The sequence below is a fragment of the Echinops telfairi genome, unplaced genomic scaffold, assembly GCF_000313985.2.
Source record: "Echinops telfairi isolate 266 unplaced genomic scaffold, ASM31398v2 ScPeMD7_7427;HRSCAF=8465, whole genome shotgun sequence".
Lineage (NCBI taxonomy): Eukaryota > Metazoa > Chordata > Mammalia > Afrosoricida > Tenrecidae > Echinops > Echinops telfairi.
In genome coordinates this window covers 15641386-15664496 of record NW_022111327.1, presented here as the reverse complement: position 1 = coordinate 15664496, position 23111 = coordinate 15641386, and the positions used below count along the sequence as shown (strand labels likewise).

The 23111-nt window shown below is 39.2% G+C and overlaps 1 protein-coding gene across 5 annotated transcripts in view; it reads right to left on the bottom strand.

Moving 5' to 3' along the window:
- The window catches only part of KLHL13 (kelch like family member 13), a 204177-nt gene that overhangs the window by 72554 nt on the left and 108512 nt on the right, over positions 1-23111 (bottom strand). For 2 of the 5 annotated variants that reach the window (XM_045298582.1, XM_045298583.1), the window contains exon 3: positions 12100-12165. The exons of 1 other annotated variant lie outside the window; for it this stretch is intronic. In XM_045298582.1, the coding sequence (XP_045154517.1) occupies positions 12100-12165 (66 nt within the window). Of the gene's footprint in view, positions 1-15; positions 51-12099; positions 12166-13899; positions 13955-23111 lie in introns of those variants that run through there. 2 more of the 5 variants (XM_004710080.2, XM_004710081.2) reach the window with 2 other exon arrangements.

Below are 23111 nucleotides of genomic sequence, written 5' to 3'. Positions count from 1 at the left end.
CCCCAAGCGGCTCACAAATTGCCTGGAGGAAGGACCAACCAATGTGGCTGGCCAAGCAGGTGTCCAACAGGGACCACGCCAAGGCTCCGTGGCAGGTCAGGTAACCTCTAGGGGTTAGTGGCTGGCAATGAGGCGATGGAGTGGGGGGGGGCGGGGAGGGGGGAATCAAGCGACTGTCAAATGCAGCTTGAAGTATTTCCTGAAAGCCATGGTAAATGCAGGGTTCATCTGCACTGTTTTTAAAATGCTGCCAGAGAATGAGTGTCTTGCATGCCCGAAAGCGGCTGGGTGTTCCAAGTTTCTGTTTCAAGCACCCAACGAACACATTTTCAGTTGGTGTTGATAGCACCCAACTAACACATTTTCTAAACAGTTCTGAAAAGTGAAAATAGGGTAAACTAGTAGGGGGGAGAATTTTACTGCTGGTCTCAGAAGGGCAGGAAATAGCACCTTTCAAGTTCTTTCTGAGAACAGAATCATCAGTCTTCATCAGCACAAGCTTAGTCAAGGCTGACGGCCAACAGTACAAAATCCACTCCTCTGGACAGTAAAAAATCATGGCTGTGACAAAAAGCTTATCCTCTCTTTCAGAGTTCCGTCCAAACAACAAACTTGTGCTTCCAACTTTACGAATTGGCTTTCAGCTCTTCTTTCCCAATTATTCCTAGTTTTTACAGAATTGAGATTTAGTTCCTCAAGAGGTTTATTCATTCATGTTTAAAGAGCACAGCTGGATGCTTCTGCAGCAAGGAACTACTTGTTTGAAATTTCCAAAATATATCATTTAAAATACCACAAATCCAAGACGCAACTAGCTAAGGTAGTAAGAAGTACCTTCCTTTAAGACAAGTAGTATTTTCCTATAAAATACAAATGAGTGTGTGGGGAGGGGGGGGCGAGAAAGCTTATTTTGAGATATTGACTGGTAATGCCTGAACTTTATTAAATATTAAATAGCCATCACTGCTTCCCAAATAATTTTTATTGAATCTATCAGAGACACACATATGCTACCTAACGGTTAATTTATAATCCCAACTCCTTTTCTACATGCAACGCTGCCTCATAAAAATCATAAAAGAAGCACGAGACTACCTTTGTGGCTTAAATATACTGAAGACAATAACCCCCCCCCCACACACACACACAAAAAAAAAATCCTATTCTAAATACAAATAAGTTGCAGACAATACTTTAGAGGGCCCGGTGGTCATAATATGTAGTAGTTACTGGTGCAATAACAATGTCAACTCGTTGATTAGAAACCCAGAGTCGGAGAAACACACACAGACACACACAGATCAGAGTGTCCTATTGTGGATAACTTTAAGCCGATTTTCAAAAGTTGAAGCATTTGCAAATTTTAAAACATAACATAGAAGACAACCACTTTCCAGTTTATGCCATTGCAAAGTAATAATGACAATGGACTTCCCCTTTTAAGAATAAAGACTCGGAAACACAGACCAAAAAAGGGGGGAAATAGATAGTGAAATGCCAAATGGGTTGCATGATTGGCCTGCTAACCACACTGTAGCAGTTCGAAACCACCAGCTGCTCCTCAGGAGAAAGAAGAGGTTTATTACTCCCATCAAGATGTTCAGTCTCATAAATCCACAGGGGCAGTTCTCCTCTGTCCTATATGGATGCTATGAGTCAAAATCAACTTGACTGAAGTAAAACAAACTTATTGTAAAGATTCTTGTTACTCTTCTGTGAACCAACAACTGATTAAAACAAACAAAAACATATTCTTTCCTTATCTCATTCAGCTGTTTAAAAAAGAGAATTTATCACTACATCATCTACAGCAATGGATTTATTAAACTTAATATTTAGTTCTAGTTTTTCTAACAGCCCAACAATTTGGATGCTAATCCAAAGTGAAAAGGAAGGAAACAGCTTTCTTCGATCCCATCCTCAACATCTTAGTCTCGAACTTCTAAAAAGCATTCAATCTGATGATGAACATTTATTTATATCCAGTTCTTGCTTTTGCTTTAATAAATTGATAAGCATCGGTTGCGATTATCTTCCATGAATAGATAATAATATGTCAAAGGTTTTAAAAACTATTCTGTTAAAGTACAAAGAGTTGTTGTTGTAATAGTTAGGTTCTGTGTAATCAATTTTGACTTAGAGTGACTCCACGTGGCAGAGGACAACTTCCCCCTTAGGATTCCTAGACTGTAAACTTTATAGTAACAGATCACCAGGTCAGTCTCCTGCGGAGCCACTGGATCGGTTCGAACTGCCAACCCTTCACAGCAGTTGACTACTTATTGAATACTTAATCAACACTTAATCCTGAAGTAGAGAAATATGGTCCATAAAATAAACTTTCCACCATAAATTGGCTTAACCACACCATTCCTCAAATATAGTTTAGAGAAAAAAACCTTCAGCCAAGTAAAATCATTCCAAATACAAATTCACCTAGTTCAAATTAATCTGATTTTAACAATCCTCAGAGACTTCAACAGCAACTGTGACGCCTAACTACCACTACATTTCTGAATTAAGAAGTATGATCTACAGGACATAAGGAGGAAAATTATTAGATGTGTATTTCAAATATAATTCTATGCCGACTCAAAATCTAACTACTTTAATATTGTCTGTCACATCATAAGAAATGGTGATTTCATTAACAGAGCACACGGCTTCCATTTCTGAAGAACGACACATAATAGGATGGAAACGCTATATACACAAAAGCTCTTCAAAGAATTTTATGAACATTGATGAATTACTTAAAATACATGTGAAATGAAACGTCCACTGCTGTAATACTTAAAGGGCAAAGCCCCCAAATGTAGTCAGTTTGGGGCAAATCTTACAACACAGAATTCCTTGGCTCCCAATGCAGAAAGAGCTTCTTAGAACATCTAGATCTCTTATAAACCATTGTGCTCAGCACCCTTCTTGTACAGATGAACACAAACAAAAATCCCTGAAGCTCAAAGACGTTAACTTGCCAATGTCACATTGTCTGTTAGTGGCATAACTAGAACAAGAAATCCAGTCTCCTTCCTCTGGTCCAATCATTCTTTTCTAGAATCCCAACTGTCCCTCTTGTGAAAAAGAATGGTCCATACGAAGTGGACCACATCCTCTACATGTCTCAATGTAATTGAGGGATGAGAACTACAACTCTCTGTACACTCAGACATAAGCATGAGGAAAAAAACACCTCAGAAGGAATCATTTCCCCCATCTTATTTCCAGAAAGCATTTCAAAAAATTGAGACGAATAAAAGCAAAAATTATGTCAGTCACAGGGTGCGACCAGTAAAATATACTGCTGATTTTCTCAAGGTAAATATCCCTGAAGAGCTTCAGAGTAAACTTTACCGTGTTGATTTTCTACTTCATCATCAGTACCACTTACTTAAATAAATTGGTTCATGTCTTGTAAAGCAAATCCCTGTTTTTTTTTCTGTTATGCCCTAAGAACTGACCTACCTTTTTCTTACAACTTTTTGTTAATTTAATGGTAGGTACAGATAAAGTCTTAAAGCATTAATCATAGTTTTTGTGAGTAGGCACTATGTAATCTTTTCCCTTTTGACAATGTCTCTTAAGTCTAATTTCAACTATCCATGTTATTTATGTCGCTCCATCAAGACAGAAAATCATGCCAAATTGTATGTTCTGTTTGAGTTCTCCCAATCAGCGAAAGTACTCAGATGCTGACCAAGGAGGGCTGTTAAACCCATTGAAACACAGAGAAATCAAATTAACTTCTGGAGAGCAGACCAAAATTCTTAATATATTCTCACTGCTATTGAGTTGGTTCCAACTCATAGCCAGCTTCTCGGACAGGGTGGAACTGCCGTTGTGGGTTTCTGGCAATCGAATCCTTCCACAAGTGGTCAGCCTCAGCGTTCCTCTTAATTATAAAAATAGAACTGTGCATATTTAGGAATACACACCCACTAAGAAAAACTAATACTTTCACTACCATCGAGTGGAGCCTGACTCATCGTGTCCCTGCAGGACAGAGTAGAATCTGCCCCTTGTAGGTTTCAGCGGCAGTTAGTCGTTTCCGGAGCAGAAACCTCATCTTCCTCCCAGGGGGCGGCTGGTGAGTTTGAACTGTGGATATTGTGGTTAGAAGTCCAATGCATAACCCACTAGGGGACCAGAGATTCTATACACTATATTTCTTATATAACTCTTATTTGTGTCATAAAATTATATATCAAATGCAGTCAATATCCCTAATTAAATATTCAGATATACAGTCTTACTAAGTGCAAAATGAAAACCCCTGATGTTTCTCAAAGACATCTACATTGGGAAGTCATCATTTAATCTCTTATAAACAACTTCTCATGTGTCAACTCCCATGACAACTGTGTGAATCCACAGAGTCCCCACAAAGGACATGGTAAGCCATATACTGCTATAATTATGATCATGCCTTGAGTTAAGATTGTGTCTACTTCTGCCACAATACTTTTGTTTTCCAGGAACATATTCCTGCCTGCGTATACATACACATTTAGAATTACCCATTCCAAGATGGCGGAGGTAATTAATATGAAGGATGGTGCTTTTCCCATGTTTACCATTGTCATGAAATAGGAAGAGTACTAAGTTTAAAGGGGGGAGCTAGCTATGAAGAGACAAGAGCCACTAGATGAGAGGACCAGCAGAGGGAACGGTGACGCGGAATAGAGACTGACTGGAAGGACAGCACAACTCCACCACGGCACTACTTCTTCAGGCGGGTAGGGCATCTTTCAGTATAGTGGACTCAGGAGAGAAAAGGAACGATTCCGGTGTTGGGGAGCCAATGATCCACGGATTTGGATTACACGAAACTCCCACTAAAGCTAAGAAGTAACTGACTGGGAGAGTCAGAAAATCTTGCCTTATTTTATTTTCTGGTAGAATCTATCAGTTCATGGCTCTCTTTTTTGCAGGAGGTGGGGGCAGACAAGCTTGAGTTTTTCATATATGATTTCCAAATCCATATGGCCTTGTAGACCTACTGTGGAGACAATACATCTATCAGACCCAGAAATGAAATCAATTCTTAAGTATTTCCGTGGATTTGAAATTGCCTTAAACTCCAAGCCAGTGTTTGTGTTGAGGAGGAAGAAGTATCAATGATTTTTAAATAGATACCATTTAGCTACCTCATTCTACACTACCATTTTAAAATTGTTTTTAAAAAGCAATATAGTGAGACAGCTTATCATCACCAATAATGATAATATACCTAATGTTCCACTAAAAGTATTTAACTATTACTGTGTCCTATCTTCAGTCATACTGATTGGTCTGCCTGCGATGTCCTTCTCAGAGTCTTCCTCCTCCTTTGAGAAGAAATCCCTGACTTCCCCTCACAATCCCAGCTAATTTAGTTTCTCTTTGCAGTTTGTTCCAAGGGGACTTGGCATATAGGTCTTTTTTGACATTTGTCCCACATAATTAGCAGGTAGACTGTAACCACCTTGCGGGCTGAGACACACAAGCACACTCTTAATTGAGCACCGTTCTTGGCACAATAGATAGTACTCAAAAGTATTTGTTGAGTAAATGGAAAGTCAGCTTTACAAGCCAACTTGTGATAAATTAAATCTATCTCACCGAAGCCGGGATACGTCCTGGAAGATTGAATAAACACTGTAATTGGACCTGCTATGACTAACAGCAGAGTTCGGGTAAGACGAATATCTACCTGTTAATTTGATAACTTTAGGCTTTAAAGGCCTTAAAATACCAATAATTAAATGTACACATTCTCCACTCCCATTGCCACTGAGTCAATTCTGTCTAGGTTTTCCAGGGCCGGAACTCTTTCTCCCATGGCAGGTTTGAACTTCCAATGTTGCAGTTAGCAGTTGAACACGTAACTGACAGCACGACCAAGGCTCCTTCATATTAGGGATAACTACACATTATCTTGTTAAAAATAAGTCTATGCTGCAGAAAATCAACCCCCAACACACTGTTTCTGAAATGAAAGAAATGCATTGCATGTACTGATGAAGGATTACGCTGATGAAAAAATTTCCTGCGCTCGTCTCCCTCACTCAAAGAAAGATAGTCTGGTTAGTCATCTCTCAGCAACTTTCTAGGCATCTTCTTAAATTACCTTGAGTAAATAAAAGAATCGAGGCTTTGTTAAATTTTCTGATGTGCTTGCACATTAAATCTGTATTAAAAACAAAGGACTGTCCTGGGGTTTTATTGTAACTCATAGCAACCCAATAGAGCAGTAGTTCTCAACCTGTGGGTCACGACCCCTTTTGGGGTCGAACGGCCCTTTCATAGGGGTCGCCCGATTCATAACAGTAGCAAAATAAATTTTATGGTTGAGGGGTCACCACAGCATGAGCAACTGAATGAAAGGGTCGCGGCATTAGGAAGGTTGAGAACCACTGCTCTAGAGCATAAGAGATCTGCCTCAGTGTTTCCAAGACTGTAAATTATTAAGGGAGCAGCCTGCCACACCTTTCTCCTGAAGAATAGAAACATAGTTACCAACATAAAAAATGACTTACATTGTACAGTGTACACTAAAAGAGAGGTCTAAAATATGGCCTCGCTGACTAAAAGAGATATTCATATAAACTTTTGAAATCGTTTCACTACTTTGTCTTAACTGTGGCAACATCAAATATAGAAACAAACTGTAAAATCTACATGAAGCAATATTGCAATCTGTATTTCTCTTAAGACCTGCACTATTTTAATAAGAGTAAGCAACATACAACACAGTTTGTTTACGACCGTTGAAAATCTTTTCGGCAATAAGCACATCATATATCAACCAAAAGGCATGCTGGTAAAAAAATTAAACTTTTGCTATATTTGATATTCTCTCTCTCAGAAATACCTATTCTTTTACAAAAATTTGAGGCCTTGAAAAACATCTTTAGATTGCTATATAAAGATTTATTACACAGCATCCCAATTCAAAATAATGAAATATGGCTGCTGCTTTGAAGAAAAATTATTTCTACCATTTCATTGAAAGAGTAATTGTAGCAGTAACATTGGCACTATAAATGTTAGAGCAAGACATTTTGATTACTTGGTTGCCTCATGCTTCCTTTCCCTTAGTGTATGACTATCTTGGTTACAAATATTTATAATCACAATAAAATAACTGGAAATGGTTACTTGCATGGAAAGCTAACCCTAATGATTCACCAAGATGATGAAGAATTACTTAACATTTCCCATGAAAAACCAAATTCCAAACGCACTGTTATCGAGTCAATGCCGACTCATAGCGACCCTGTCGGACAGGGTAGAACTGCCCCTGTGGGTTTCTGAGACTGGAACTGTTCATGGCAGTAGAAAGCCCATCTTTCTCCTGCAGAGCAGATTGCACCCCAATGGCCACCACTTCACCACCAGGAAAATGGGTTCTTTTTAGGCTCGATTGCTTTTTAAATCATTCCTATTCTAAATCCTTAAAGCTTTAAGTCCCCTAAACAGACATCCATAAATAATATTGATGACTGAAAAAACTGTGACTCTAAAATGAAAGGAGAAAGCCTACACCTCAACAAAGATTCAATTTTACACTTGAACCTGGTGATTCATAGCCATAATATGTTTAACAGTTTTCCTAAAGGTGCAGTGTATAGAAACAGTATTTGCCTCCTATGGTTGGGCCCAAGGGATTTTGAGAGCTGCCCAATCAATAGCTCTATTTTCATGAACCGAGATCTCTCTCATTTTCTACCTTAGAATTTTTCTCCTTGGTCATTATTAGTTCTTACAAAATAAGTTTTGTTTTGTTTCCAAAATAAGTTTTAAAATGTATTCAAAACTCAAAACCATCAAGTCAAAGCTGACGGCCAGTGACCTCCTACAGCCTTTCTCCTACAGAATGGCTGCTGCTTTTGAACTGTCAACCATGGGGATCTCAGCCAGACGCATAACCACTGCACTATTCTGTAAGTTGCCAAGTAAGTGGTGGTTAATGCTAAATTGTAGAAGCTAGCCTAAAAGTGTATTATTTTAAATGACTATAGCTGCAAAATATACTTAGCAATTAAATGAAAATCCTATAATATAAAAACATCATTGGATCAGATTATATCAGGGAGTTACCCCCACCCCCCCACGCCAGAAAAAAAAGGGAAAAAAGCTCCACTGGTTGGAGCATTCATAGTACACATTTTTCCTGCTAGGTGAGCATCTGAGCAACTTGCTCTAAGTTAGTGATCCAAGTAGTGTCACCTGGGAAATTTCTCTTTGGTCACAGCGAAGTTTTTCATGAAAGCAGTTTCGCTCCAACATCATTTTGTGTGTGTGTGTGTGTGTGTGTGTGTGTGTGTGTGATGGCCAATTTAAGAGAACAGTGGGAAACTGTGAAATTGTGTTTCCTGCTCTGGAAAAATGCTGCAGGAACTGATGTGATGTTGAACACAGCTTACGAGGACATCACTATGGGAAAAACTCAAGTGTATGAGTGGTTTTCTCATTTCAAAAAAGGTGAAATGTCCATTGATGAAACCTTGTTCACAGATGAAAATGTTGCCTCATAGTTCATTTGGATTTTGTTTCACTCGGTCAGACTGTTGATTAAGCTTTCTATTTAGAGGTTCTGCAAAGATTGCAGAACAGTGTGTGACCAAAAAAGGCCTGCTTTGTGGCAGACAGGGAACTGGTTTTGCCACCAAACAATACACCTGCTCATGCAGCCATCTCAGTGTACCAGTTTTTGGCTAAAAACAGCATGCCTCTCTTTCCCCATGCACCTTACTCACCTGACCTTCCTCCATGGGACTTCTTTTTGTTTCCGTGAATGAAGAGGGGCATGAAAGGATAGCGATTTGACAATGTAGAAGAGGTGAATAAAAAAATGAAGCTGTTGTCAGCTATCCAAACAGATGAGTTTGAAAAACGTTTCCCAAGAATGGAATCACAGATTTGGCAAATGTATTAAGTGGAATGGAGAGTACTTTGAAGTGACAAAGTTGTTTTTTTAAAAAATTAAATACATAGCTTGAGGGGTAAAAAATCTGGGCTTGGGGGGTACTTCCTTGCATATAATTTTTTTATATGTTGGACTCTAACCACAATATTCTTTTAGTGTTATAATTAACTTTACCATCATTGGAGCCAATGGCTATCCAAATGAGGGATGGGATGGGAACCTCTTCTTATCTCGTGCTACATTATTAACTAGGGTAAATAGGTTTTGATATGAAGGAATAAAAATGGAATCCATCTTCTGGGTTGACCCTAGGTTTAAGCTAATCAAACTATCCACTGCCATCAAGTTGATTCCAACTCATTGCAACATTCTAAAGGGTTTCTGAGACCCTTTATGGAGCAGACAATCTCGTCTTTCTCCCTTACAACAGCTGGTGGGTTTGAACCGCTTACCTTATTGTTAGCCGGTGAATCCTTACCTGACAACACTACTCTGGTTCCTTAGACTTAAGCTAGATGTATTTTAATTTAGGGTTTTCTGACTGCTTTTGTAAAGCTCTCTACTGTCAACAATAAGTTTAGAACGGTTTAATATCTTCATAATCAAATAATGACTTAAATAGCCAATTACTTGTTTAAAAAATTCGGAAACTATGTCATATTGGAGTAAAATATATTTTCCTTCTTCCTAGCATACTTTGATTCATCCCTTCCTTGTGTGGTTTGATCTAAGTCAGAGGCAATATTGAGCACTTTTAGGGGTTTTCTATTATAGGGTCTGACCATTTTGTCTGAATTCCTATGACACTGTTTGGTCATTAAACACTTACATTTGATTTAATTTACAGTCATATTAACATTTAGGAGTTTTCAAAAATGCTAAACTTTGAGATTCAAATTTAAATAGTGCAGAACACATAACTTGTCTCTCAAAGAGGGGAGAATGGGAGCACGGCTGAACCGACACTGACACGCCGAGAGGCAACCAAGTTTACCAAGTGTGTTGCTCAGGACCAGGCTTCAGACGTGTCAACCGAAATGCATGTGCTTCTGCTGTGGCCGCCTCAACTTAGGAGTCATTACTAACAGTGTAAGCAAGACTTCCTGAACTTCCCAAGCCCTCAAATCAATCAAGCCACTGGTCCAGAACCCGGAGAGGAGGTGCTTGCTGAATTGTTTCAATCATCAGTAAGTATGAAGAAATAATGACTTTGCTCAATGTTACACGTACACAACAAAACACATGTTCTCTGGCCACAAAGCCCTTGTAATCTACTTCAGCAGACTGTATATTCACATATGAAAATATCATGAGCATAAATACACTGCTACAGCAAGTCCTTACCATCCAGGACCCTTGGTAACCTAGTTGTCTCAACTTTTTTTTTTATTACTTTAAAGAGAAAGCAATTTGGAGGGGACAGCTTTTAAAAGATCGAATTCGACCTTGCAAGTCTGGCTAGACCAGAGGATGTACACTGGTACAGATAGGAACTGAAAATACAGGGAATCCTGGGTGGATGAGCCCTACAGGACCAGTGGTGTGAGTGGCAAAACAGGGAGGGTAGAGGGAGAGTGGGTAGGAAAGAGGGAACCGATTACAAGGAACTATATGTGACCTCCTCCCTGGGGAACAGACAACCGAAAAGTGGGTGAAGGGAGACGTCGGACAGGGCAAGATATGACAAAATACCAATTTATAAACTATCAAGGGTTCATGAGGGAGGGAGGAGCGGGGAGGGGGGGGGAAATCAGGACCTAATGTCGGGGGTTTAAGTGGAGAGAAAATGTTTTGAGAATGATGTACAAATGCGCTTTACACAATTGATGTGTGTATGGATTGCGATAACAGTTGTATGAGCCCCTAATAAAATGTTTTTAAAAAAAAGATCTCAAAATGTACCCATTTTTCACCTTTTGGCGGAAATCTTTGTATCCTTTACCTTTTTTTAAGAGTCTAAAATGAATCCGATGGGCTTTTTTAAATACCTCACAGTCACCGTCATGCTGTTATTAGGCTATTCTTTAGATGGAGTTACAGCCGGGCGTGCAAGTCATAGCTTCCACTCTTCGCCCTTGCACGTCCTTCCTCCCCACCGCCACCCGCTCCAGTTGATGCTTTTGACATGGAACGCAGACGCTATGGAGAGAAAGTAGCTATTTTCTTTACTCTCCAAAATACAAGCCCTCTCCCTTTAAGGCACAAACTTGAGTCTGCACAAAAATCACATGGGGTGAATGTTAAAAATGTAAACGTCTGGGGTCAGGCCAGGATTCTGCAATTTGAACAAGTACCTCAGAAACTCAGCTTTAAAGTCAAGGTTGTTAATCCTTGCTTCCATTTTTTCTCTCTCTGTCCCTGGCCTAAGCCTGCTCACCACCCTCCCTGTGGCTTCTAATTGCTCACCCTGTTACTGGGGCCCGATGGGATGCCCCCCTCCTTCCTTTCCCTCACTTCATTAAAAAAGCGCCCCCCTTTCTATCAGTAGCCTATTACCAAGCTTTCACACAAAAGCTACCCCTGCAGGCACCAGTGGTCAATCTGTACTGCCCAATGCCATTATCTTGCTCTCCCACACTCCAGATCCTTGCAGGTCTGGGTGCGTCTGAATGCAAGGTCTCCAGCTGGCTGATAAATAGTCACAGAGGCAAACAGACAGACAGATACAAAGGGGGGTGGGGGGACTGTGAAGTACAGCACTGAGAAAACAAAGGCAGTATAAAATATGTTGATGGTGCGGTACAGATTTCAAAAGTTGAAAACCTGCTTCAAACTTCTTCCATGAGATAGAATGCAGAAGGGCAGAGCTAAACTTCAGACACCTGTAGTTTGGTTACAGCTCTGGCAGAGATTAGCTTTGTGATTTCTATTGCTCTTCTCCCTCACCCATAAACCGGAAAAGGCCACCTCCCTTTGCCCATTTCAGAGCAGTGTTATGCAAACCAAGTGAAGTTCGGTTTGCGAAGCACGATGAAACACATAGAGCACACTATGATGATGGGTGATATTTTTAACAACAGTAGCAACCATTATTATCTTTTCATTTTTTAGTCTTAATAAAGCCAGTATCCTAGACATCATTGAAACTTTCTTTGATGATAGAATGTCTTCTAATACCTCAGGGTCTTTTAATGAAAATAAATGATCATTGACAGAAAGATAGCAAAAGTGAAGACCCCTGAACATACCCTGAAGTTGATTTTTTGAATATATCCTTGAAATCGGCTTGTTTTAAAGACAATTGCCTCCGTCTCCTAAAAGTGGAGTGTAAAAAAAAAATCGGGTTAATTGTGGCACTATTGTATTTAGTTTAGATTTTCCAAAGCATACCCCCCAAATATTTAGCTATAAATTAATAAAACTCTACTTTCAAAACCCTGAACTGTTAAGACCACACAGGAAAAACAATTAATACCTAAATTAATTTTTTAAAAGGACCAAACCTTAACCAGAAAGCCATTAAGATTCTGCTTTAGAAGCTCTCTTTATGTTTTATAAAGTATGGAATAAATATTAACATTAAATATAATATTTATTGGCACTTGATCTAAGAGACTAAAAACCAGCCCAAATTTGGACCCAAGGAAACCAGTAAATATATACCCAGCCCTTGGAACGCTTTGTCATTTTCTAGCTTTTCTTTTCTTTTCCCCCCTCCCCTCTCCCTCTTAAAGAGCTAGAAAGGTCAATTCTTTGTTGATATATTGTTTTGCCATAAAAACCTGAAAGCACATGACACACATTACAGCTTTCGGAGAGCAGATGGCTAATGTTCTTCTAGGTTCATTTGCTACCAATTTTCTTATTTTCATACTGTGTGTAATTAATAAAAACATATAAATAGATGCACTGTTTTCTGACCAGGAGATGTCAGCTTTGTGAAGTTCTGTCATATATTGAGCTCCTTTGAGCAAATACAAAAGGCAACATGGAACACACACAGTTTGGGGACTGCAGTTTTAAAAATAGAGACTACTCTGGAAGCACTGCAGTACACGCTGTCAACTGTCAACTCTGTTAACAAATTAAAGTGTGCTGGCAGATGTTTGAGGACTACGAGCACAAAATGGAATTTGTTTACATTGACTTCATTCCTGTTTGTTATTAGCTGCCAGGAAATAAAAATTAGCCTTTATCTAGCCTTTCCTTCCAAATGAACTATTTTGGGGTTTTTCTGGGTCATTTCATAAGCACTTGTGAATTATTAAAGTCACAACCGAAATCAAAGTCATACCCTAACAGTATCTTCTAAAAGACCTTGAAAAAGACCTTATCTTAAAATGTTATCCTAAATCCAATGACTCCATATGCTCAAGGTACATGGCAAGTATTTCACTTCTTGTTTGGTATGCGAGACTCAGACTAGTGTCCCCTTAATGACAATATTCTTTCCAAGTCGACTTCTAAAATGAGATGTACATAAAAAGGACAATTTTTGAATCACCAAAAGCTACTATGGGTTAAATGCACACTTGCCAAGTTTTAGCACGAAGGGCAACTTCACCAAATAAATAACAATTATATTACTTCTTGTTTTAACATACATTAGAATACCTTTAAATACAGCTTATTTTCTATCCCCATTACTATTATCTCTTTTCTTTGTGCATTTCAGGAGAAGCTGGTGTGCCACCTTCTGGTAACTGAGTGAAAGTATCTATCTCTGCATAAGTCACTGTTTTTTATTTTAACTTTAAAAATACATACATATCTTTGTTAACCTGCAATACATTTAAGCTATAGGAATACAGCTCTACCACAATCTGAAATAAAGCACAATTTTCTGAACTACTTTTTATAAGAAAAAGAACAAGCCGTACACATGCTTCCTATGATTTTTGTATGGTTACCAATATGTCTCCTGAATTCTACAATACATATAACATTGATTTTTGTATACCGCTTCACAGCCACATGTGTAAATTACAGGCTTGCTCTTTTAGTGATTAAATACAGCAGTTAAGTAAAGGAAAAGAAAGGTCTCTTACCAATAAGCCCATTTTTCTCTTAAGGTTTGAACTCTCATCATTTGTCATGTTCTTGTGGATCCCTCTCTCATCAAATTCTCTGGAGTTTTAAAGTTAAGAGCTGTGATGCACAGCTAGGCTCTGTTACATAGTAGCGCACCCCAGTGCATCTGGCTGGTATAACACTTCAATTTTAGCTCTCAAAAGCAGAAGCAGGTTTTATGCATTCAAAATCTATGCACTGCACACTTTCCCTTGATATGGAATTGTAGTCAGCGTGGTTGAACTATTTATATTTCATCTCTAAACTCCTAATCAGATATGAAGATTAGAGCCATGTGAATCTTGGGGCTTAGCTCCAGTAAACTGAGTAGGAACAATTTGCTCATCTCATCGTCAGCAGAGAGCTGGGGTAAGACAAAGACCAACACCAGAAACAGGAGCTCTGACTTGGTAAAAACATGTTTACCTGAAAGTCGCCTGCTATTTTCTTATTCTCTGAAATCTTCAATATCTTTAACTCCTTCTGCTCCATGACCCCCGGTTGCTACTCATTAAATGCTGTCCTTTTATCTTTGGTGATTTGCCAGGAATCCAACCTCTAGTTTTTATTTCGGTTTTTTAAACAAAATGAGCTATTGCAAAACAACAACAAAAAGCTGCATAAATGGTTTTCCTGTATCTTCGATTTTCAGCCCATGATATTGTTTTTAGATGACTCTCTTAAAATAACAGTGTACCTGATGGAAATAAGGTGTCCACAAATATTTTATGCAAGAAATGTTATGACTTGATTAAGTGAGAAACTGTGCTGAGTGGTGTGTTTATAAAGGTGAATAAGATACAATCCTTTGCTCCTAGTGAAAGCGAGGGAAATAGAGAGAGATACAGTGATAGTACAAAATACGATATAGAAGCTTTAGCAGCATATGTCCAAGTCAACAACAACAACAACACAGTTATAATGAAAATTCTGCTGAAGCAGGACACAAAGGAGGCGTTTAAGAGGTGAACTCTGGGCAAATAGTCCATGCAGAGGCATAGAGAGTTGAGGGAGCACAATATGGTGGGGGGTTTGGAAAACTCTTCATATGGCTAGGAAGAGTTTAGAGTACACAGCATTGAGAGGAGTAGTTTTTAATGTGTGCAGAAACAAAATTTCAGAAGACTTGCTATGTCAATGAAGACGTTTGTGTGTATCCCACAGGCCATGAGAAGTCATTTGTTGAATGAATGGCTCTATCAAAGATTCCAAGCAAGCATGCAACCAAACAAGTAACCAATTTTTAGAACCTGTCACTTAGAACTCATTCAAAGCTGGCCCCGCCTACTCATCCAGTTTACTGTCCTAGTACTCTATAGCACCAACTTCCCTCTCTGTCTCATAAACTTGCCTTACTCATCCCCACATTTTGCCACAGGTGCCACTTCCACGAAGCCTCTCTCACTCTCGAGTTTTCTGAACTCAACCTATCCTCCTTGCTCCGGCTCAAATTCCATTCCATTCTCTGGGACATTTGCCCTGGTAAATTGAGTCTACATTAAAAAATATATAAAACACCGTCCATGAAAAGTTCTGGGCACTTTTCTTAATGCTCATCACACATGCTCAAGAATTTTCTTTTTTAACCCTTTGCCCGAAAGTAGAACAAGGTAGAAAGACCAGGGCACTGAAGCAAAGATTACTAGATTCTCAGGGTAAGTAAAACTAACAAAGTGTGCTGCCCAAACTGCACATAAACACCAATCTTAGCGATTTCTTGCACTATCCCCACACCTCTAAAGACAATTATATGAATTGTGAAGAGAGGTGGGCTGTGTCTAGCAGCAATCCTGCATTACGATGCAACATTGTTAGCACTACGTGATATAGCTCTGGGTTGAAAATGCCAGAGAACTGATGATAAAAGGATAGCGATCAAGTAGTGCGGTGATGCGTCTGGGTGTTGGGAAAAGAGAGCGGTAAGTGGAGAAAGAAAACTGTGATTCTATTTTACTGCTTGCCGTAAATCAAAAGAATGCACCTGAAAGTCCATACAATAAGCAAAACACATTCATAAAGACCTCAAAAAGAGATAGGAGAGTGTGGGTAGAAGATCAGATCAACAAGGTATAGAATCTCTGAGGATAGGCTATTATGGGACAAAAGCTACAGGTAAGCAGTTTTTTGAAATGGCTTAATGATGTTAGTTGGGAAATTAAACTAAGACAAGGAGCTTCATCAGAAAACAACACGTCCCTGGCCGTCATTACTTAGTGTTATCTCCCTAGAGAATCCCTTTACGCTCGCCGTCAAATTATTCAAACTTCCGTGGATCCAGCAGTTGACATTCAGCTTTTCTCCTCCTTTGTATGCAGGCTCTCAGATTGACGTCACGATGCAAAAACATCTTTTATGTTTTCTTTTATGTAGATAATAAAAAAATATTTTCGTCTTAGTCAAACAATTTCTGCTAAAGTGGGTTTAGAGGATTCAGCCAGTAATTTCACAGAGCAGTTAATACTTGAAAATATTCTCTAAAAATCTCTAAAAAATGTACAAGATAAACACTGTCTAAACCCTGCCTTCTTGATCAAGAGTAAAACTGGCCACTTTCTTTTCCACTCACTTGTAAAGGGGAAAAAATGCCCTCCCCCGAGTGGGAAATATGATTTTGGATGTGTGCCACCTTGCCCCATGGAATCTTCAAGAAGGAGTGGAATTTGGAAGGCGCTAAAAATGATTGAATCCATCAGGTCTTCATAAGAATATTTGAAAATGATATATCAACAGTACCAAAAATGTTGGAACAAAGAAAAAGAAGCCAGACCATTTTCTTATTTCGTTTTATGGAAAACTGATCACGTACCAGTTTGCTGCGATTTTCTTCAGGTTGGGCATAAAAAACAACAATAACAATAATCATGTGATTTTCCACTAGAAAAAGTAATTATATGCAAACTTACAGAAGTTCATCTAAAAGTTTTAAAAGAAAAAAAATCAGGGGTTCTCAATGTATGCTAGATGAGTCCTTCATCATATTTATGTAGTAAGAAGGAAAGTCAAAAGGTATTGCTAGCCTGAGAGAAGGGTTAAAGAGATGGATAGGCTGCTTTCATCAGTATCTCCCTGCCATCCGGTCGAACTTGACTAACAGCAACTTACAAGACAGGCAGAATTTCCCATTGTGGGTTTCTGAGGTTGTAAATCTTTATGGCAGCAAAAAGTCTCATCTTTTTCCATTGGAGCAGCTGGTGGGTTCAAACTGCTGAACTTGCGGTTAGTCCAACACATAACCCACTACACCACCAGGGCTCCTTTATATAGACCTAGATAGAGGATATGTCAAGAAACAATAGCTTCACATTTTGGTGTTTTGTTTTTAAATAATGATTTCTATGGTTTTGTAGCAATACTTTTTACTGACCTCCTTTTAGACAAATTTGCACCCTGTCAACCACAATCACTGATGATATTACAAGGGACTTCTTTGTGTATTATCAGGAGGACACTGACAAATTATGAATGATTAATCTAGCATACTTTGAGAACTACTATGCTTTTAGATAGACATGTAAATTTGGATAAAACTACTTATTCTAGTTGAAATATTGGGCTGTTAGTCACAAGGTCAGTAGTGTAAATTCACCAGACACTGCTGAGAGACAGGTGCTTTTATAAAGATGTATAGTCTCAGAAAGCCCATATAGGCTGGATATGAGTCAGAATCAACTCAATGGCAGGGGGTCTGGGTTTTTTACTCTTTCCTGAGGAAGTCAGCACTTTTCTATGTACACTACATCAAAATGGCAGTGTGGACATCCACGGGGTACTCAAGTCCTGTCCCTCTTAATGTCTTTGCATTTGGGGAACAAACAGAAGTCTGAAGAGGCAAGATCAGAGCTGTAGACAGAATGGGCTAAGGTTTCTCAAAGAATTAGTACAGAGCTGCAAATATGAACAGAAACAATGTGATCGGGGGGAAATTATTTTTCTTGGTACAACTTTCCTGGCTTTTTTTCTCACCTGTGTAATTTTCCATTCTCTTACAACCTCTTCCTAGTCAGCCCATGATTGTTCTGCGTCATTCAGGAAAATCTATCAAGATGACCCATCACCTTCTGACCCTGACCTCTCTGCCTTGAATTTCACTGGCCCAGTATATCCTCTTAAAAGCTACTGTCTTGATTGAGCCTTTTGAAAAAAGCACTTGAAGGAGAGTAAAACAAATGCACAACTGAGATGATTTGTCTGCTGGCATCCACAGATCAAATGTTTAAATATGCTTTGTTTGGAAGAAGTCATCTGTGTATGAACTGGAACCTTAGTAGTAATGCTTTTTGGCCTTCCCTCATGTAAATGATTTACTTACATTATATTCTAAATAGCTTCATCATGTTATCTCATCCAAAGCAGTATTGTTCCCCTTTACTTCAGGTGTAACTCAAAGGAGGTGTGGTAGTTACATAATCTGTTGTCAATTTGAGACTTAAGAGTGAAGGGGTGGAGTTTACCCTGTCAATCAGGTCACAACTTGATGACCTCATTTGGAGCCTCTAAGGAGATAAATAGCTTGCTGGGTGCGGGACACACACACTCCCTGCAAGACATTCCTGTTGAGAAGACACGTGGAGCTAAGCTCATACTTCTAAAAGCCCGAAGTTCATATTTCAGCTAATGTCTCAGATTCCAAGCATAAAACCACACAATCTAATGGGGAAAGCATGTGTTCAAAGAAAGAATAGGAATGGGAATGCCTTTGGCTGCTGCTTATAAATATTGCCAGCGCCATCATTAGAATTTAAAAAAATGGCAAAGGCAAGATAAAGTTAAGTTTCATAGCCCCCTAGTCCAACTAGAGCAGTGGTTCTCAACCTTCCTACTGCGACCCTTTCATACAGGTCTTCATGTCAGGGTGACCCCCAACCATACAATTATTTTTGTTGCTACTTCATAACTGTGATTTTGCTACTGTTATGAATCATAATGTAAATATCTGATATGCAGGATGTATTTTCATTGTTACAAATTGAACATAATTAAAGTGCAGTGATTCATCACAAAACAATATGTAACAATATATTGTGAAATATTTATTTCTAATTACAAATAAATGACATTTTGTCTTGAAGAATGGTGCAGCATGGGTAACAGTCTTCATACCAGGTACTCGTCAGTGGGCTTTTCTGTATGTGGGTGGACCCCCCTGGAGACGGATAGAGAAGCGGTGTCTCTGTTCCTAAGACTACCGGAAATATGTGTTTTCCGATGGTCTTAGGCGACCCCTGTGAAATGGTCGTTCGACCCTCAAAGGGATCACAACCCACAGGTTGAGAACTGCTGCACTTTTTATAAATCCTTACGAAGTAGCAAAACACAAATGACTGAAGAATTATTCATTAATAAGTCAAAGTACTTATTGTTATTGGTGGTAGTTGCCATTAAGTTGGTGACAACTCATAGCAACCTTAGGGATAAGAACAAAATACCTCCTTCTCCTGCTTCAGTTTCACATTTGAGGCCATTGTTGCAGCCATTGTGTCAATCCGTCTCACTGAAAGTGTGCTGGTTACATAATCTGGTGTCCATTTAGGACTTGAGAGGATTAAGAGTGAAGGGGTAGAGTCTACTCTGTCAATCGGCCTCTGTCAATGAGGCCTCTATGTGGGCAATGCCTTCTCCTGAGAATTCGGGGAAATCTGGTATTTCCCCCTTGGAGACGAGAGAGACTCTGCTCACTCCCTGGGAGACGTTGCAGCTGACAAGATACATGGACCTAAGCTAGTCCCCTAAACTGGAGAAGCCACATGGGCCTACCCTGATGCAACCAGACCTCTGAAGCCGGAGAAGCCACATAGAGACCCCTGCCAGCGCTGAGATGCTTACAATGTCACTGGGTCCAAAGACTTTCTACCCACTGGCCTGTGATCGTCCTGCATTTGGCATCATTGCATGTGTTTCATGAGTCTGAAGAGGACTTTATAGATTGGTATCGGACATATGGGCTAATATCAGATTTATGAGCTTGGACTAGACTGGGTTGGAATTCTTAATGTACAATTACCCTTCATCTAAAACTCTCTCTTATACACATACGAGTTTCTATGGATTTGTTTCTCTAGTCTACAGAGAGTTTCCCTCACTTTCGTTGGCCCTCTACTTTTCTGAATAAGATGCTCTTTTCCAGCAATTGGGTCTTTCCTGATAAGATCCAAAGTTAGTGAGCTGAAGTCTCAACACCCTCAGAGGAAGATTCTGCCTCTTTTTCTTCTCTACTACTAAGTTGTTCATTTTGTGTTAGTGCAGGGTATATTTAATATTCTTCACCAACACCACAGTTTGAACCCATCAAGCCTTCTATCTTCCTTTTATGTTATACAATATTAGTATGCACATGAGACAATTTAAAATGCCCTGGATTTTGTCAGGCACACCTTTATAAACAAAATGACTCCTTTGCTTTTGAAAACTTCAAAGAAATCTTTTGTGGTAGATTTGCCGAATTCAATACAAGGTCATTTCATTTCTTGACTACTGCTTCCATGAATCTTGGCTATTTGGAATTTTAAATCTTCACTGTCAGATTGAAAATATTAAAAGATATATGAAATTCATGAGGAAGTAAGAATACGTCTATTTGTCAATTACTTTGCCATCTAGATTATCCACAAAATATTTTTAATCAGTAGATGTTTTGTTTATTACCCGTAGTCTCAATCAGCATCATTTCAAGTGAAATCATTTATTATCCCTCTTAATAATAATATTTAAATGTATCATTCTCATTTTCAAACTAACATGGAGATTGACAATGCAGGTGTTAATATTTCTACTTTAAAGTGGAGGAATAAAATTGTTAACGGACTAGGCTCAAATGATAGAACTGCTAAGAGAACTAAAAGACAGGAATCCAGAATCCCTAACACCTTTTTCAATGATTTCCAACTTTCTGTTCACTGATCATCCTTGTATTATATTAAAGTGGACTAGAGAGTAAACCAGAAATATGACTCCTAAACACCACACAAAGTATCTCCTCACACTGAACCCAGGCAAGTAAATGGTGTGAGGAGAGGAGGACTAGAATATAGAAGCTACATGATCACCTTATACCAGAACCAACAACATCTCCCCAATGCCATTCACAGAGCTCTCGCTGTTCCCTCAATGAGTACTTTTTGGGCACTTAATCCCAACATTCCATCCTCTCCCATGCCTTCGTGGCTTTGCATTAGATACTCCCTCTACTCCGAACCCCCTGCCTTCTTTGTCAAACAAGCAAATATTTAGCCATACTTCACTACTGGAACACACCTGCTTCCATGAAACCTTCCCCAGCAATCCTTAGCAGACTCAAGTACTAGTTTTTCTATCCCCCACAGCATTCTTAAACATAAGAAATAACTCAAAAGGTTTACCTAAGTGAATCTTGTTGATGTTTGTATGCTAGACCCTGTGTGGAGAGGTGTCTGGAATAGTAGATATAAAACAACTTAATGATGGGAAGATGGGCAGATGAACATCTCAGTAAGTGACTGCTGAGTTGAACTGGATTAAGGAAACTGCTTCAATAGGGAAGGGAAATGTCGATCATCATTATGCCAAGCCAAAGTAGTATTGGTAAAGATAGAAACTGGAGAAATACATTTTATAGGCTTCACAATACCCAGTCCAATGAATGTTAAAAAATGAAAGGCTCTCCTAAAACCAGTCATTTCTACATATTCAACTTTTAATTGAAAAGGAAAAAGCATATTTTTTGAATTGTTAGATCCTATTAAAATATCACTGCAACCAGTGATGTTGAAATTGTAAGCCACAAAATTGCTTCAACAATCACTACTCCACTAGATGGAGCAAAAAATAAAACAGTGAATTCGACCAAGCAAGCTGCTGCACATCACCAGTGCCTAGGAACAAACATGGTACGATGAGCAGTGAAGAGAAAAGTTCTCAATTGAATCACAGGAGGGCCCAGCGCAAACTGTTTAGCTTTGTTTAGCTTTTAAAACAGAGACAAATGTACAGATCTGAAAAAAGACTTAGAACCCACTACTTTGATATCAGCATTATAAATCCCTTTGTCAACTCAAATTTCTAGTCTTTTTATTAAACAAGACTCACTAACTGCTATCAAGTGGATTCAAACTCATAGCAACTATATAGGAGAAGGCGGAACTGCCCTGTGGGTTTCCAAGATGGTAATTCTGTGGGAGGAGAAAGCCCTTTCTTTCTCCGGAGGAGCAGCTAGTGGTATGAACTGCTGACCTTGTGGTTAGCAGCCAACGCTTACCACTATGCCACCAGGACTCCTAGCAGGGTGCACATATCAAGGACATTCCCATAAGGAACAATACAAAGGATGAAAGAGAATAATAATGTTTACAAAAAGGTTTAGAGAGACAGATACTGGCAATTCAGAGAAGTGCCAGGACAACGAAAAAAGACAGTAACCCCAAAATCATGAGCCAAGGACTAAATGGCACCCCATCACTTCAAATGGAATATTTACACTTACTTAAGACTTCCTTAAGATTTTCGTCACTTCCATCTTTTATTCAAAAGCCTTTCAGGGCTCCTTATTTTTCTGGATGCATTTGTTGACTTCACTCTCAAGGTCTTCCTCAGCCCTACACCCACCTGATCCATTCAACCGTTTCCCACTATAGGCAGTCCCAGATGGGCGCACAACTGTAAAACACCTCATCTGGAATTGCCACAGGCGCTACTGGAGAAAACAATTAAACAACTATCAGCTCATTCCAGAGAGGCATGCGCAGTAACAATTTGGGGGATGGGAGGTGGAGAGCAAAGAAAACTCTTAGCCAAGACTTTCCCTGTCCCAAAATAGCACCTACTGTGCAAATGCTCTTGCAAACGAAGGCCCTTTCTCTCCCCTCCCACTTTTCCTTCCTCTAGCTCTTTTGGACTCACTCGCTCACACACTGTTTGTCTTGTACCACTGCCAAAAATTCCAGCAATTACAGGTTCATTTGAGCTAACCAGAAACCTGTTACAATGATACATACAACTGCCAGGACCAGGTGGTTATCAGTCATTCACACATTGGTGTGAATGAGTTCAGTCAAGTTTCTTCAAATAGCAAGAGCCATTGCCCTGAGGCAGTGGGTTGGCTGCAAGTGGGAGAGGGCCTTGGCAGCTTAGAGTGGGGTGTTGTTTCAAGAAAGTTAGTAGGAGGGTTTTGAGGGTCTGGAGTTAAGAGAAATTTGAAATGAGAAAAAGAAATTAAAAC